Source organism: Geotrypetes seraphini, chromosome 2, assembly GCF_902459505.1.
Source record: "Geotrypetes seraphini chromosome 2, aGeoSer1.1, whole genome shotgun sequence".
Lineage (NCBI taxonomy): Eukaryota > Metazoa > Chordata > Amphibia > Gymnophiona > Dermophiidae > Geotrypetes > Geotrypetes seraphini.
The window spans coordinates 523237788-523255473 of NC_047085.1; the positions used below are offsets into that span (position 1 = coordinate 523237788).

The 17686-nt window shown below is 45.4% G+C and overlaps 1 protein-coding gene across 1 annotated transcript in view; it reads right to left on the bottom strand.

The window, feature by feature from the left end:
* Positions 1-12664, bottom strand: part of LOC117354716 (zinc finger protein 721-like) — a 375536-nt gene extending 362872 nt beyond the window's left edge. The window contains exon 1 of the mRNA XM_033932617.1: positions 12559-12664. Within this exon, the coding sequence (XP_033788508.1) occupies positions 12559-12570 (12 nt within the window). The 5' untranslated portion in view covers positions 12571-12664. The remainder of the gene's footprint in view (positions 1-12558) is intronic.
* Between the last annotated feature and the right edge of the window lie 5022 nt (positions 12665-17686).

Sequence of the window (17686 nt, forward strand, 5' to 3'; positions counted from 1 at the left end):
TTTTCTCACATTCAGTATTTAAAACTGATCTCTCTCCTGGGTGAAATTTTGGTTTTCTTGTGAAGTTCTCGTCCTGGTTTATATTTTTTTTACAACCAGGATATGAAGATGTTCTCTTGTCAGTATTGGTTTTCTGGTATTTTGTAATGTTTCCTGTATTGATAAAGTTTTCCCCATCTTTGATACTTGTACACATTCTAGTTCCTTCATTATTTTTCTCAATTTGCACTAGCTTTTTCTTTTCACTCTCAGAACATGTAAAATGTGTCTCTTTTAAGCAGGTTTTCTGTTCTCCCTTTTGACTGGAGGTTTTCCCACAGTCCGTACATGTAGATGATCTCTCTTCAGTATCAGATCTCTGATGTGGTTTCAGAATTGAACGATCGCTGAGGAATATCTCACATACATCACATGAACATCTTTGATCTCTCATCTGGTCCGTCTGGTCTTCCTCTCTCTGTGTGATCTTGAGCAGAGCTGACTCTCCTGGTGAATACTTTTGATTTTGATTTTTTTCCTTCTCTCCCCAGTTCTCTTTCTCTCCTTCTGATAACATCTTTACTCCTTCAGGCTTCTCACTGAGCTTCCAGGGATTATTTTTAGGGTCGTCTTTTCCTAAATAAAAAAGAGCATTGTAGATTATTGTAGGACTAAAACCTTGAACAAGTTCAGTAATACAACACCCACCCACTGCTCAGAAAACATTTCCAATTTGAACAGTACCAGAGATGCAGAGAGAATGTGACATAGACATAAGAAAATCCATGTGAGCCCGGGCCAAGCTCCATCAAGTCCAGCATCCTGTATCCAACAGTGGCCCCTCTGGTCTCCACCACGCCATCCATATAGGCAGCCAAACATGATGGGCAGGATACGTGGTTATAACCAAGGCTCCACTTATAGCCAACAGTATTCATCGTCCCCTTCCCCTAAGTTGCACAGCACCCCCACTCCCAGTATGTGTCAATAAAATGATCTGATGTATTAAAATAGACCAATGTTGTTTATGACGTTGTCTTTGTTATATACACCTTCACTCCACAACGGCATATAATAAACTTCAAAGTGCCCACTTTCTAAGCAATCTTTTTTTCTGATAATACATTTCAAAGTGTCTCTATGGTCTTCAGTTCCAGCCAACCACCAGCCAAATTATTTGAAGGCTTCTTTCTTTTTCTGGCTTTTATTCATCATCAGACCTTAGTTTTTTTTAAGTGCTTTTTTAAGCTTTTCTTATACAACTTTAAAACTTATGTACTTAGCTTTAGCTATTTCTTCATTCTTTTTTTGAACCGCGGGAAGGATCTTAAGGTTCAACAAGTTTTGCCCAAAGGCTTTTTCAAAAACGGGTCCCCTTCAAATAAGAGGCAAGAGTTGGTAAACACATCCGTTTCATTATTCTAAACCTTTAAACTAATCCCTCAATATCCAATAGTCCGTGTCAAATTGGACAATGTAAATAATCTTCTCTGCTCTATTTTGTCGATTCCTTTCAGTATTTTGAAGGTCTCGATCATATCCCCACGCAGTCTCCTTTTCTCAAGGGAGAACAATCCTAGTGTTATAAGTCTGTCCTCGTATTCCAGTTTCTCCATATCCTTCACCAGTTTTGTTGCTCGTCTCTGCACCCTCTCTAACAGTTTTATATCCTTCTTTAGGTAGGGGGACCAATGTTGGACACAGTATTCCAAGTGTGGTCTGACCATTGCCCTATAAAGCGGCATTATAACTTTCTCTGATCTACTCGAGATTCCTTTCTTTATCATGCCCAACATTCTATTTGCCTTCTTTGCCGCTGCCGCGCATTGTGCCGACGGCTTCAGGGTCCTATCTATCAGTACACCCAGGTCCTTTTCTTGTTCATTCTTCCCCAGAGTTGCACCTGACATTGTATACTCGTATTCCTTATTTTTATTGCCTAAATGCATTACCTTGCATTTCTCCACATTGAACTTCATCTGCCATTTCTCCGCCCATGTTTCTAACCGACACAAGTCACTCTGGAGTTTCTCTCTATCCTCCTGCGATCTGATTGCCCGGCATAGTTTTGTATCGTCTGCAAACTTGATGATCTCACTGGATGTTCCTTCCTCCAGGTCATTGATATAAATATTAAAAAGGATCGGCCCAAGTACCGAGCCCTGGGGTACACCACTAGTCACTTTCTCCCAGTCGGAGAACTTCCCATTTATGCCCACTCTCTGCTTTCGGTTTTCCAGCCATTTGCCTATCCATCTTTGTATATCCCCCTCTATGCCATGGCTTTGTAGTTTCCTGAGAAGTCTTTCGTGTGGAACTTTGTCGAACGCTTTCTGGAAGTCCAAGTATATTATGTCCACCGGCTTCCCACTATCAATTTGCTCGTTCACGGTCTCGAAAAATTGGAGTAAATTAGTCAAACATGATTTCCCTTTCCTGAATCCATGTTGACTGGGTTTCATCAAGTCGTATGCGTCCAAGTGCCGGACTATGCTATCCTTGATCAGTGCTTCAACCATCTTGCCAGGGACAGACGTAAGACTAACAGGTCTATAGTTGTCCGGTTCCCCTCTCGATCCTTTTTTGAAAATTGGGGTGACGTTCGCTATCCTCCAGTCGTCCGGTATCTGTCCAGTTCTGATTGTCAGGTTTGCAAGTTTTTGCAATAAATCTCCGATTTCAAACTTCAATTCCTTTAAGACTCTCGGATGAATCCCATCCGGTCCAGGGGATTTGTCACTTTTAAGTTTGTCGATCTGATAGTATATCTGGTCTAAGTCCACTTCAACTGTGGTGAGGCTGTCTTCTATTTCTCCTGCAAACACTTTCTCCGCTTCAGGTATTGTTGAGGTGTCCTCCTTCGTAAAGACGGACGCAAAGAAGGAATTTAGTTTGTCTGCGATTTGTTTATCTTCCTTGATGTACCCTTTTCTTCCCTGGTCGTCCAGGGGTCCCACTGCCTCTTTTGCAGGTTTTTTCCCTTTCACGTATCTAAAGAAGGGCTTGAAGTTTTTGGCCTCCTGGGCTATTTTTTCCTCATATTCCTGTTTTGCATCCCTCACCGCCTTGTGACATTTCTTCTGATCATCTTTATGTTTGTTCCAGGCTTCGGTTGTCTTTATGCATTTCCATTTTTTGAAAGAGTCCTTCTTTTCTTTTATGGCTTCCTTCACCTGTATGGTAAGCCATGCCGGTTCTCTTTTGCTCTTTGTTCTCCGATCTTTGGAAATCCTCGGAATGTAGAGATCTTGTGCTTCTGTGATAGTATTTTTCAGTAGGGTCCATGCCTGATCAACCGTTTCAAGTTTGTCCACCATCTTCTCGAGTCGTTTTTCTACCATGGCTCTCATGCGATCGTATTTACCCTTTTTAAAGTTTAAGGTGGTGGTTAAGGTTTTGGCATGTTTCCCTTTCCCGATGTCAAGTTTAAAGTTGATTACATTGTGATCACTCGTTCCCAGTGGAACTATGACTTCCACTTCTGTTATCGGTCCCGTGAGGCCATTTAGGACCAAGTCCAAGGTGGCGTTGCCTCTTGTCGGCTCTTTTACCATTTGTTCCAGGAAGCAATCCCCTAGCACCTCCAGGAACTTGGCTTCCTTGCCGCAGTTGGAGGTTGCTAGTTTCCAGTCTATCCCTGGGAAATTGAAGTCTCCCAATATAATTACATTGCCTGTCTTGCATTCTTGTTTGATTTCCTCCATCATTTCTGAGTCAGTTTCCTCCGCCTGTCCTGGTGGACGATAGTAAAGGCCAATTTTCATATCTGCGCCATATTGACCAGGAATTTTGATCCAGAGTGATTCAAGCTTCTCTTTCATTTCTGTTGTAACCATTTCAACAGAATCTATTCCCTCCTTAACATATAGAGCAATACCTCCACCTTTCTGCCCTACTCGGGCAGGAGCAGCTTTGATCTAACCCTGAGGAGTGAGGGCTTTTTGCATTGTGGAGTTTTCCAAATTACCTCACTTTCCGTCTTCTACATTCTGATATTTTTGGGGCCCCCAGGGGCATCTTTGTATGACTTGAATTAAGTGCCGGCCTTCCGGACACCACATAGGAATTTGGATGTTTGGTAGCGCTGTTACCTCCCCTGAATTGGCCGCATTGAAGATGTTAAGAAGTTGATTCTGCCCCAGTTGCTTTTCTCTTTCAGGGGAAAAGTCACAAACGACCTTCAGTATCTCAGCCCCTGTGTCTGCTGAGAATGCAAATAATGCAATCCTTACCTAGAGACATCAGGATCTCATAGTTCTCCTTCATCACCTCCTTGTAAAGCTCCTTCTGCTCTTCATCTAAATACTCCCACTCCTCCTGGGAGAAGAAGATAAAGATGTCTTCAAACATGACCTGCATCTGAAATACAAACCAGAAACTCATTCAGGGACACGGGGAAACACTCTGAACGTATTAGATTTCAGCTGGATGTACTCTTCTGATATGTGACCGCCCTCATGCCTTTGCTTTGGCATTGTAACTGTACAGTTTTGTTTTTTTTAATTCTGTTTTGTTTGTAGGTTTTTTTTGTTCGAATTTGAGAGATCCCTCGGGGGACCCCTCTGCGGAGGCCCTGCATACAGGACTAAAGGACAAGGGCCCTAGTAGAGAAAACAGGCCAAGCATAAAATGGACTCTAGCACAAAATGGATTCTATCCTATATAATAAAACCCTAGAGCGCGCTTGCACTCTTGAAAAATCGTGATCCCTGGCGCTGTGTTTTCTGATCCGTGGCCGCGTTCCATTTTAGAACGCGGCCAGGGATCACTCTGGCCACTCCCCTCCTCACTCACCAACCGGAAGCAAGCACCTCACCTCCCGCCCTCGCTCACCACTGCTGCTGCCGCTGATCCTTCTCTTTGGGGCAGCCTGCGATCATGGCCGGCTTTGGCGGGCCTCGCAGGCCGCTTTCCGGCCTCGGTGGCACATTCCCTTTGACGCACGGGATCGCGTCGGAAGGGAGTGTGCTTCCGGGTTGGGGAGCGGCCTGTGAGGTTCACTGGGGCCGGCCACCACGATCGCGGCCTGGAGCAGGCCAGAAGACGCCGGGATGCAGGGAGGGTAAGCAGGGGAATCAATACAGGGGGCTAGAGGGAAAGGGGGCTGCTTTGGGGGAGGGGTGTGCTGGGGGGAGACAGAAGGGGCCATGGAGACATAGGGAGAGGGAAAGGGGACTGCTTTGGGGGGGAGGTGTGCTTAGGGCAAACAGCTTTGCTCTGGGGGGAAGACAGAAGAGGGCCATGGAGAGACAGTTAGGGAGAGGGAAAGGGGGCTGCTTTGGGGGAGGGGTGTGCTGAGGGGAGACAGAAGGGGCCATGGAGAGAGAGGGAGAGGGAAAGGGGGATGCTTTGGGGGAGGGGTATGCTGGGGGAGACAGATGGGGCCATGGAGACATAGGGAGAGGGAAAGGGAAAGGGGGCTGCTTTGGGGGGAGGTGTGCTGGGGACAGACAGTTTTGCACTGGGGGGAAGACAGAAGGGGCCATGGAGAGACAGTTAGGGAGAGGGAAAGGGGGCTGCTTTTGGGGGTAGGGGTGTGCTTAGGGCAAACAGCTTTGCTCTGGGGGGAAGACAGAAGAGGGCCATGGAGAGACAGTTAGGGAGAGGGAAAGGGGTATGCTTTGGGGGGAGGGGTGTGCTGGAAGCAGACAGCTTTGCTCGGGGGGGGGGGGGGGGAAGAGACAGAAGGACACAGACAGCAGCCAAGGAGAGAGAGATAAAGAAACACAGACAGACAGACACACATATATTCTAGCACCCGTTAATTTAACGGGCTTAACGACTAGTGATTCTATAAAACTTTATCTCTGACCACAGCTGTTTGCTGACAACTTCTAAGAAGCTGAGAACATCTAAGCAGTTACATTGAAATTTCCTAACAGCAGTGCTGCTCATAGATAAGCACTGAAAAGCAGAACTTATACTATGGAAAGTCAGTCACAGGGCAGTGACTTGGAAATAATTGAAATATCCTGAGCACACAGCACAGAACAGGTTTCCTATGGGGCCCTCCCCCCCCACCTTTAAAACAGTATTCTTGGCAGTCTGGTGAACACTCTGACCCTCTCAGAAAATCCTTGCTGGTCTTGCGGACCATCTCTGTCCCCTCACAAGAGGCCCTGCTGGACTAGTAGACCCCGACCATACTCCTCCCAAAAACCCACAGACAAAGCCCTGCTGGCCAGGCCAGACCCCTTCCCCCCCTCCCTGAAATCCACCCTGACTGACTAGCAGTAGTAGTGGCCCACCCTCCCTCTCATCCCTGACATACATGCTAGGCATCAGGGAGGGAAATATGCCTACTCCATCCTAGGTGACATCATCAAAATGTCCCACTCTTTCATCCTCTCACTCCTCACTTCTCACCTAGCAAGCACTTGCCCTCCCAAAACACTACCCGACGTATCCCATTCATTGTCCCTCAGGCCCTTCCTTTTCTGATGCTCTACACAACTGGAGGAGCAAAATGAGAGCTGCTGTATGCCAGATCCTGCTCCTCTGTTGTGCTGACTTGGCTACAAATACTACTTCTCATTTCTACAGCAGGTACTTTCTCTGTCCCTAGGGGGTTCCCAATCTAAGTTTTTCTATCTGGGACAATGGAGGGTTAAGTGAGTTGGCCAGGATCAAGGGGAAATGCTCCCAGGAGTAAGATTATGCACAATATGTGCGGAAAGGAAGGGGAGGGAAGAAGGAGAATATGGAGAAATGCCAGGAAGCAGAAAGCCTTTCTTTCTTTCTCTCTCCCTGGCCCTCCTCTTTCGGCCTTTCTTTCTGTCTCTCCCTGGGCCACTTTTTATTTCTGCCTTTCTTTCTCTCTCCCCCTGGCCCCCTCTTTATTTCTGCCTTTCTTTCTCTCCCCCGGTCCCCCTCTTTATTTCTGCCTTTCTTTCTCTCTCCCCCTAGCCCCCACAAAGCCATTGTGCCGATTTCTCCACTTCCACAATTCTTTCCCTACCCCCACCCCCAAGCCAGCAGCTGATTTTTCCCTGCTCCTTCCCCGAGCCAGGCCCGACGCGTACAAGCGCCGGTCTCACAAGAATACACCTCCGGCGTCAATTCTAATGTCGGGGAGGAAGTTCCAGGCCAGCCAGGCAGCAGTTGGCTGGCCCAGAACTTCCGCTCCAACGTTAGACGCCAGAGGCAGTGGCGTACCTAGGGTATGTGGCACCCAGGGCCCATCATTTTTTGACACCCCCCCACCCATCCCCCATGTAAAAAATATTTTTTGTAATAACCATGAAACGGTATAAATGGTCAGAATAGAAACAAGGAGTGAAAATATTCTTTTATTGAACCTCATATATGTAATCATTATTCCAAACATAACATAACATAAATTATGTCTGAATTGTCATGACATGAGAAGTACATATGGAGTAGTTGTAGGTGATACTTGGGACAGTTCTGATTGTGTTAGTTCGGTTTTATGTGTTTTTTGAATAGAAGAGTTTTTATTTCTTTTTTGAAGGTTTTGCAGTCTGTGGTCGATGTCAATTGGTTGTAGGGTTGGGGGTCGAGTGTTGCAGCTCGATTGGCTAGGAGGTTGTCGAACAGTTTTTTTCTTTTGACGTTTTTGGTTGGAGGGTGTGTGAATTGGTGCATGAGTTCTCCTATGTCTGGTTGAGGTGGATTTAATTATTTAGCTGAAGAAATTAGTTACCCCCCCCCCCCCCATTCCACACACATTAATTTTCTTCCATTTTTGTTCCCATTATAAAAAACACTGATAAGTTCCCAGAAAAAAAATACATTAAAATAAGAAGTGAAAACAAAGGCCCCTACAGATGAGAACATAACATAAGAATAGCCTAATTGGGTCAGACCAATGGTCCATCATGCCCAGTAGCCCATTCTCATGGTAGCCAATCCAGGTCACTAGTACCTGGTCAAAACCCAAAGAGTAGCAACATTCTATGCTACCGATCCAGGGCAAGCAGACACTTCCCCATGTCTTAATAACAGACTATGGACTTTTCCTCCAGGAATTTGTCCAAATCTTTCTTAAAACCAGCTAAGCTATCTGCTTTTACCATAACTTCTGGCCACTTCATTTTTAAGCTTAGATCTTTCCTTCCAAACAGAGACCTTGCTAGATGTCAAATACAGCACAAGGGAACTTCACACGGACTTAGCTGTGCAGGAAATGTGAATCTCCTCATACACCCGCCCCTGATTTTCCACGGATGCCCCCTTGTTGCCGTGGGACCCTTGAAAAAGAAGATATATTCTTCTACCTCGATGTGGCCCGTGAGATACTTGAATATATCGATCATGTCACCCCTCTCTCTGCGTTCCTCGAGTGAGTACAGCTGCAACTTATCCAGCCGTTCCTTGTACGGGAGATCCTTGAGTCCCGAGACCATCCCGGTGGCCATTCTCTGGACCGACTCCAGTCTCAGCACATCCTTATGGTAATGCGGCCTCCAGAATTGCACACAGTATTCCAGGTGGGGCCTCACCATGGATCTATACAATGGCATAATGACTTCAGACTTACAGCTGACGAAACTCCTGCGTATGCAACCTAGGATTTGCCTTGCCTTGGATGAAGCTTGCTCCACTTGATTGGCAGTCTTCATGTTCTCACTGACGATCACCCCTAAGTCTCGTTCTGCTTCAGTTCTTGTTAGGATCTCGCCATTAAGGGTGTAAGTCTTGCATGGATTTTGGCTGCCCAGGTGCATGACTTTGCATTTTTTGGCATTGAAGCTGAGTTGCCAGGACCTAGACCAGCGCTCCAGTAGGAGTAGGTCGTGCATCATGTTGTCGGACATTGAATTTATGTCTGTTGTGCTTTTGCCCACTACATTGCTTAGTTTGGCGTCAACGGCGAATAATGTTATTTTACCTCGCAACCTCTGCTAGCTACCATTTTATTATTTTGTTTTGCCTGCTTGGATTTGGTTGGGGAGCGTTTTACTTGCCAACTGAGTTGGAAATTACATAAATGGTGGTCTGACCATAGAGATTCAGTCCAAGTGGCTTGTTTCCAGTAAATCTTGGGATTGAGTTGTTCTTTGGAGGAAAAGGAAACTAAATCTAGCTGATGGCCTTTTTGGTGGGTCTTTTCAGGGGCTGGCATGAAAAAGTCTAAAGAAGAAATAAAGGATAGTAAATGTTTACGGTCACCCTGCTCTAGATGAATGTTACATAAGTTCCTGCTGGACCAGAACATACGAAGGTAAGGCTAGATTCAGGGCACTGGTTTTTGACCTAAGGGCCACCGCGTGAGCGGACTGCTGGGCACGATAGACCACTGGTCTGACCCAGCAGCGGCAAATCTTATCTTCTTATACAGTGGATGATTAGAGACTGCTTTTGCGTGCAAGTTGACGGGACGGCCTGGCATGACTGTGTTTGCCTGGGATATAAGTGATAATGAAAAACTGACACCAGTTACAATTGTAATCAGTTTTATGTTAACTTACTGTTGCAATACAATTAAGAATATAAGAAGTTGCCTCCGCTGGGTCAGACCGCTCCCGCCGCGGCCCATCAGATCCATGACCTGTAAGTGATCCTTTGACTAAAACCTTTCAATTCCCATTTTTCTTCTATCTATCTATCTATATATCTATCAGAATACAGCCGTAAAATTAATTTATAATGCAAAAAAGTTCGACCATGTTTCCCCTCTCTTAAAAGATGCGCATTGGTTACCTATTGGTCATAGGATCATGTTTAAAATATTGTTCCTTATTTTTAAGACATTAGCATCTAATGAACCACAGTTCATTTCCAAATTACTGATTCCTTATAAACCAAAACGCTCTCTGCGATCATCTGAACAAAATCTCCTCTTGGTACCGTCATTAAAGATTATTGGGACCAGAAGATCAGATATTTTTACAGTTATGGGCCCTCAATGGTGGAATACGCTGCCTCAGTATATTCGATCTGAACAAGATATTGGAAAATTTATAACCCTTTTAAAGACCTATTTATTTAAAGATGCCTATGATTTTTAAAATTAGTTTTTTCTTTTAACTAATTTAAAATTTACTTTACATGGTGCTTTGGTTTTATAATTCCCTTCCTTTTGTTTTTTCCTTTTTCAACCAAACCCAAATATTGTAACTTTTATCCCTACTCCTCAAACTCATGTATGTATTGTTTTAAATTTGAAATTTGTATTTGTTTTGTAAGTTTCTTCTATCTAAATTGTAATATGAACATCGCCTAGAATTTGTAATAGGCGATTCATCAAAAATTAAATAAACTTGAAACTTTCATGGTCCTATCTCTACCTCTATCTATATCCCTCAATCCCCGTATCCTTCAGGAACTTGTCCAATCCCTCTTTGAATCCCCTTAATGTACTCTGTCCTATCACATCCTCCGGAAGTGCATTCCAGGTGTCCACCACCCTCTGAGTGAAGAAAGATTTCCTAGCATTGGTTCTAAACCTGTCCCCTTTCAATTTCTCCGAGTGCCTCCTGTAAGGATTGATAGTGGCCCCACAATGTTAGGCGCCCTTACAAACGTCAGGTCCCAGGTTCAATTCCCTCACCGAAGATTCACCAGGAATAGAATCAAATGAGAAGCACAGCCAGAGGTGATTGCATAAAGAATATATTATAGAAATAGGCTTACAGAAAAGTAAGATTCATAAAAGTTAAAAGTTACAATTACAGAGACTGCTTCTGTGTTCTTGTGAATGAGAGCGAACACACAAAGAAAGAGAGAGAAAGGGGGTGGGGAGGGCGATGCCCCAAGCTAGCAAGGGAGACCAGAGCCAAGCTTCGGGTTCCAGAGATAAAGAGAAGGATAGACAGAGAAAGAGATAGATCCTTGTGTGTTGCAGAGAGGAGGCTTTTCTAGCTTGGAATCTTATTCTGAACTAGTCTTTAAGCCCGTTACATTAACCGGTGCTAGAGATTCCTCGGCTTCCTACCCTCTCTTTCCCCTTCCCGTCCCGTCAACCCCCTTGTTTCCCTTTGCACAGTCTCCCTGCTTCATCCGCTCCTTCTCCTGCGCGGGCCACCGGAGCAGAGAGGACTGGGCAGAGGGGGCTGCCAGCCGGGGCCGGCGGAGAGGAGCTAGGCGGCTGGAGGAGTAGCAGCAGCCGCTGCTGATTGCAGCCTCCGTCCCGCCTTCGCCTCCCTGGATTTGCTAGAGCGGCCTGCAAGGTTCGCTACAGTGGCTGGCGAACCTCAGCAGGCCGCTTTGAAGAGGACCGGCAGTGGGAGGGAGGAGTCGCTGGTACACGCGCTAGCGCAGGCGCCGTGAGCACTGGCACAAAAGCACAGCTCACGCCACCAGGACTCACGGATTTTCGACAGCGCATGTGCACTTAGCCTTTTATTATTATGGACATGAGAATGAGCTAGAAGAGTCTGGGGAGTGGAGGGAAAAGAAAGTGAGATTGTCCTAAAGCAGGAGGAGAATGAGGAAGAAGAGCCTGGGGAGTGGAGGGAGCAGTGCCAGGAAGCAGAAAGTGAGATTTTCCTAAAGCAGGAGGAGAATGAGGAAGAAGAGTCTGGGGAGTGGAGGAAGCAGAAAGTGAGATTTTCCTAAAGCAGGAGGAGAATGAGGAAGAAGAGCCTGGGGAGTGGAGGGAGCAGTGCCTGGGGAGTGGAGGGAGCAGTGCCAGGAAGCAGAAAGTGAGATTGTCCTAAAGCAGGAGGAGAATGAGGAAGAAGAGTCTGGGGAGTGGAGGGAGAAGTGCCAGGAAGCAGAAAATGAGACTGTCCTAAGACAGGAGGTGAATGAGGAAGAAGAGTCTGGGGAGTGGAGGGAAAAGAAAGTGAGATTGTCCTAAAGCAGAAGGAGAATAAGGAAGAAGAGTCTGGGGAGTGGAGGGAAAAGAAAGTGAGATTGTCCTAAAGCAGGAGGAGAATGAGGAAGAAGAGCCTGGGGAGTGGAGGGAGCAGAGCCAGGAAGCAGAAAGTGAGATTGTGCTAAAGCAGGAGGAGAATGAGGAAGAAGAGCCTGGGGAGTGGAGGGAGCAGTGCCAGGAAGCAGAAAGTGAGATTGTGCTAAAGCAGGAGGAGAATGAGGAAGAATAGTCTGGGGAGTGGAGGGAGAAGTGCCAGGAAGCAGAAAATGAGACTGTCCTAAGACAGGAGGTGAATGAGGAAGAAGAGTCTGGGGAGTGGAGGGAAAAGAAAGTGAGATTGTCCTAAAGCAGGAGGAGAATGAGGAAGAAGAGCCTGGGGAGTGGATTGAGCAGAGCCAGGAAGCAGAAAGTGAGATTTTCCTAAAGCAGGAGGAGAATGAGGAAGAAGAGCCTGGGGAGTGGAGGGAGCAGAGCCAGGAAGCAGAAAGTGAGATTGTGCTAAAGCAGGAGGAGAATGAGGAAGAATAGTCTGGGGAGTGGAGGGAGAAGTGCCAGGAAGCAGAAAATGAGACTGTCCTAAGACAGGAGGTGAATGAGGAAGAAGAGTCTGGGGAGAGGAGGGAAAAGAAAGTGAGATTGTCCTAAAGCAGGAGGAGAATGAGGAAGAAGAGCCTGGGGAGTGGAGGGAGCAGTGCCAGGAAGCAGAAAGTGAGACTGTCCTAAAGCAGGAGGAGAATGAGGAAGAAGAGCCTGGGGAGTGGCTCCTTTCTTCTTTCCACCTCCTGCCTCTCTCCTACCTGCTGAGTCATCCTGCTGTTCTAGTCCTGGTTCTCTTCCTCTGGGCTGTTGAAGTCGTTTAAGAATTTCTCTTAATGGCCTGAGGAAGGAGACTTAAGGGTGAAGTGAAACTCCTCCCCCTTTGCCCGGGAACATTCTGGCAACTGGCCACTTAGAATGTGCCCATCAGTGTCCGAGGGGCGGACCTTGTGCTTCTCTCCCCTCCTCAGAGTTCTTGTGACCAATTATTGTTAGGAGGGTGGGACCCTGTCTTCCCTTCCTCCTTTAGGAGACTTTTGACCAATCAGTGCAAGGGGTGGAGTCTGGGACAGTGATTGGGCCTCTATCACTCTTTCCTGCTCTTTCCTGTGGATCATAGAGCCAATTGGAGTCCATGAGAGCAGAGAGAGAGGAAGCCCCCAACTCTCTCTTTATCTAAGATAGAAGTCTCTGCTGCCCCCTCTGGCCGGATGTTTGGGCTCAGGAGTCAGATACTATTGCACAGAAAACACCTTTTAGCTGGGCAACAGGATATTAAGAGCAATGAGTGAGAGAGTGAGTGAGTGAGTGTAAGGTGGAGAGTGCATGAGCCTTCCTTACTCCTGGGGGAAATTTCTGAACATTCTGTGCCCAGTGGTTCAAAATTCTCCTTTGATTGTTGGACGTGTTTTTGCACCAAATTAGCCCTTCCTAAAGCCTGAAATTCCTTCCTGCTTTTTCCTCAGGCTCCGGCCTCCCCAGCTCACTCCAGCTGCACTTCTCTTTCCTTCAAAATGCCTTATCGCGCTTCAGGCACTACAGTGGAGCAGTAAGGGGGAGGGGCGGTCTGCCCCGGATGCCTTCTTGGCTTCCCCCCCCCACACACACACGTGCATGCCGCTTCCCTTTCCCCATACCTCTGTAACGTTCCTGGCGTAAGCAGCAACCTGCAACCTGCTGCCGTGCCTGTGATGGCTTTGGTGGTCTCTCTGACGTCATGCTAGGTGCAGGTCCCAGAAGTGACATCAGAGAGTGCGCCAAAGCTGACACTGTAAGTAAGTTAGTGGCTACTCAAGCCAAAGATAAAAAAGGTACAGGAGAAGGGGGTGGAGAAGAGGAGGGTTACTGGCGCCCCAAGGAAGATGACACCCGGGGCAGACTGCCCTCCTCACTACACCACTGCCTGTGACATCACTTCCTGTGGCCCACGCCTAGGAAGTGACATCAGAGGAAGAGCCAAGCAATATACATTATTGAGACAAGCTAAGCAACAAACGGGGGATATTTCTCGCATATTACTCAACAAAGAACATAGATTTATATTTAAATGGCAGACATTGACCCCTCTGGGACATAATTTAGATTTTGATTGGTTTCAGCTGTAGGGTTTCCTTTTTGCTATTTTTGATGTCAGTCTGCAGGGCTCCCCTTAGTTAGGATAAGGTATGCGCATGCATTGGTTTCATTCTTGCTTACGCCGTTGGCTTCTTTTAATTGCTGCTTTGGCCTTTCCCTCCTTTTTTCCCCTTGTTGTGGTTTGGTAGCGCTGTAGTGGGTTCCTCCCCTTTTTTAGAATGCGCCTGCTGCTTGTTCGTGGGACTCGCGATAACTGATGACATCCATTCAGGAAGAGGGTCGGGCAAGGCTGGAGCACAAAAAGATCGTGAGATTGGAGGAGGCAGCCGGCAACTATCCAGTGAGGGAGGGATTTAAGGGGGATTTAAAAAGGTACGGGGAGGGAGGGATGATTTAAAAAGGTACAGCTACTCTAGTAACACCGCGGCTAATAAAATGGGGCGGCTTATCTAACATTTTTAAACCATAAATCAGCATTTACGGCAGCCTATCAAGTGGGGCAGCTTATCTTTTGGGAAATACGGTAATTGTTAGAAAGACATCTGCTTTGTAACATGAAATAAGTTATTTGGTAATATGATGGGTCTTTTTTGTATAAATCTTTTTATTATAAGTTAAGAAATTAGTAAAACTTTTGCTTTTTCATAAATGTATCTTGGTAAAATGACTGAATAGGAAGAAGTTTTATTGCTTTACATAGAAACATGACGGCAGATAAAGGCCAAATTGCCCATCCAGTCTGCCCATCCGCAGTATCCATTATCTCTCTCTCCGAGAGACCCTACGTGCCTATCCCAGGCCCTCTTGAATTCAGACACAGTCTCTGTCTCCACCACCTCTTCCGGGAGAATGTTCCACGCATCTACCACCCTTTCTGTAAAAAAATATTTCCTCAGATTCCTCATGATCATTTACATTACGTAGGTATTTAAACATCTCTATTATATCTCCCCTCTCCCACCTTTCGTCCAAAGTATACAGATTGAGATCTTTCAGTCTATCCCCATACGCCTTATGATGAAGACCACATACCATTTTAGTAGCCTTCCTCTGGACCGACTCCATCCTTTTTATATCTTTTTGAAGAATTGTATACAATATTCTAAATGAGGTCTCACCAGAGTCTTCAACCAACCTCACTATACTCATGTCACCCCTCTCCTTAAGTCACTTCATTGGCTTCCTATTGATCACCCTCTGTCTTCTCCCCACCTTAAACCCCCTCTCTCCTCTCTCCCCTGCCTATCTTCTCCCTAAATTTCAATATAGTCCTCTCCTAGTCCTTACACTGACAAACTGTATCTAAACTCATAGAACTGTTCTTAAACTAAACTACTTATATGTAAAGTCTACTCTTAATTTGCTTATTCTCCCTTTATTTAAATTACATCACATTCTTATAGTCCAAACATTTAAACCTGTTGTACTTCTTATATGTCAAATTACTCTCCATTGTGTATGTTCACTTGTAGACCGTTCTGAGCTACTGGGAGGACGGGATAAAAATCTAAATAAATAAAATAAAAATAAAATAAAATAAATAAAATATTGGCCATCGCATATGGCTCAAGATCTTATTGCTAACCTACAAGTGTTTTCATTCTGCTGCCCCTCAATATCTCTCTCTTCTCTCTCCTTATACACCTCCCAGAGAACTCCATTCCTCAAATAAGCTACTCTTAGCTGTACCCTTTTCCTCCACTTCTATGCCTTAGAACGTAAAAACATTCCGGATCAGATCCTGGGCCCATCAAGTCCGGTGATCCACACACGCGGAGGCCCCACCAGATGTACCCTGGCATAGTTTTAGTCCCCATATCACTGTATGCTTCTCAAGGGAGATGTGCATCTAATTTACCCTTACCCGTATCACTCTATGCCACTCTTAAGGAGATGTGCATCTAGTTTACCCTTAAATCCTAGAACAGTGGATTCTGCAATTACTTCCTCTGGGAGAGCATTCCAGGTGTCCACCACTCGCTGCGTGAAACAGAACTTCCTGATATTCATCCTGGACCTGTCCCCCCTCAGCTTCCGTCTATGTCCTCTTGTCTGTGTCACATTGGACATTGTAAAAAACTGCTTTCCCTTGAATTGATGGTGGTAAGTATATTGTACAGAATATCAGGGGGACATAACTAATATGGCCCCCATAACCCATATATTTATTAGATACACTTTTAGTTAGGGCTCTGAAAGACACTAATATTATAGCTGAATAATAGAAATCCTTCACACACAGCAAAGTATAAACAACAGAATTCGCAGAGTCCATATTTTTCCTTCCTAGAGCAAAATATTATGGTGTAATGTCTGAAACTAGCTCAGTAGATTTCAGACCTCCTCTTCACCAAATCAAATAGATTTTTTTTTTTTTTTAACAAAGCTCTATCTAATAATGGGTATTGTATTATTGCAGGGGATTTCCTTGATACAGCCCGTTTGGGGCGAAACGTAGCTCTATGTCGGAGTGCCTACCCCCACCCGCGTAGATGAAGATGAGTATTTGTATTTATACTAATTTATTTAAAATATTTTAAAAAGTATTTAAAAAGTATTAGAGGCCATTGACAACTATGGGTGCCAATAGTCTGTATGATCTAAAAGTTTAGTGGCATACAGATGGTACCGCTGAGGTCTGTTAGCCTAAGAACTCTGAAGTTGTTTAATGCTTGGAGCCATAACATAGCAGGTCCCTGCAAATCAGCTAAACGTCACGCTGATGATGTTTAGCAAAGGAAAGAGTTTCGGGAAAACATATTGTCTCTTCCAGTAGTTGTTCAGACAGGTTAATGAGAATAATATGTCTGTGCATGAGAACATACGGCCTCTTTTTCAAAACTGCGCTAACGGCCCCGAAGCCCATAGAGATTTAAAGGGCTTCGGGGCTGTTGCCGTGTGGCTTTGTAAAAGAGGCCGGTAGTTTTCTTCCACTTACATAGTTAGGGCAAATATTGATAAGCTGGGAGTTATAGATAATCATCTGTAAACGAGATATTTGCAATAGATAGCAGTGATGAGACAATAGCATGTGATGAATTAAGTCATTGTTAATAAGGAATGAAGTAACCAATAGAATATTGCAATTTGTAAATGGATTGTAATTGGACGATGCACCAACTATGTATGTTTAATAATGAATTAATTAATGCTGTCAATAAAATAGCCAGTCACCTGTCTCATTATTTTGGGGATGCAGAAACGCTTCTCAAAGCTTTGACTACCTAAACTTTTGTGTGGATTTCTTTCTCTGATCTTTCCAGAAATAGACTAAAGAACTGAGGAGGCAGGTAGATAGCCTGAGTAGATGGTTAGTTCAACCAGAGTTTGTCCGTCAAGCCCCTTCCCTTGTTTAAAAGCAGACTGAAAACCCACCTTTTGGTTCAAGCCAATTCCCAAAGAAAAGCAGGACTACAAGTCCCAGCATGCACCAGGCAAACTCTGATCTGCACATGTGGATCCAGTTGGCAGCCTCAGGTCTGGCAAATCTGAGCCCACCTATTACAACCCCATGCACGTTTCATTGTCTCTTATACTTGTTTAAAACAGCCCCAGCCTTCCCTTTTCATAAAACAAATCTATAAAGGCAAAAAGAATCTGCAGCCATTCTGACCCTGACTCCGCCCCCTTCCATTGATTGGTTAATAGGACCTTTGTGAGAAATGACAGACCAAAAAGCAACCGGTCTAAAACCGATTGGTCACAAGACTCCCGAGGGCGGGAAAGGAAGGCACTCCTTGCTTTCTGATTGGATAAAATGCTCCTGCATGAGAGAGAAGTGGGTAGGACGCTACAAACGTTAGTCAACAACGG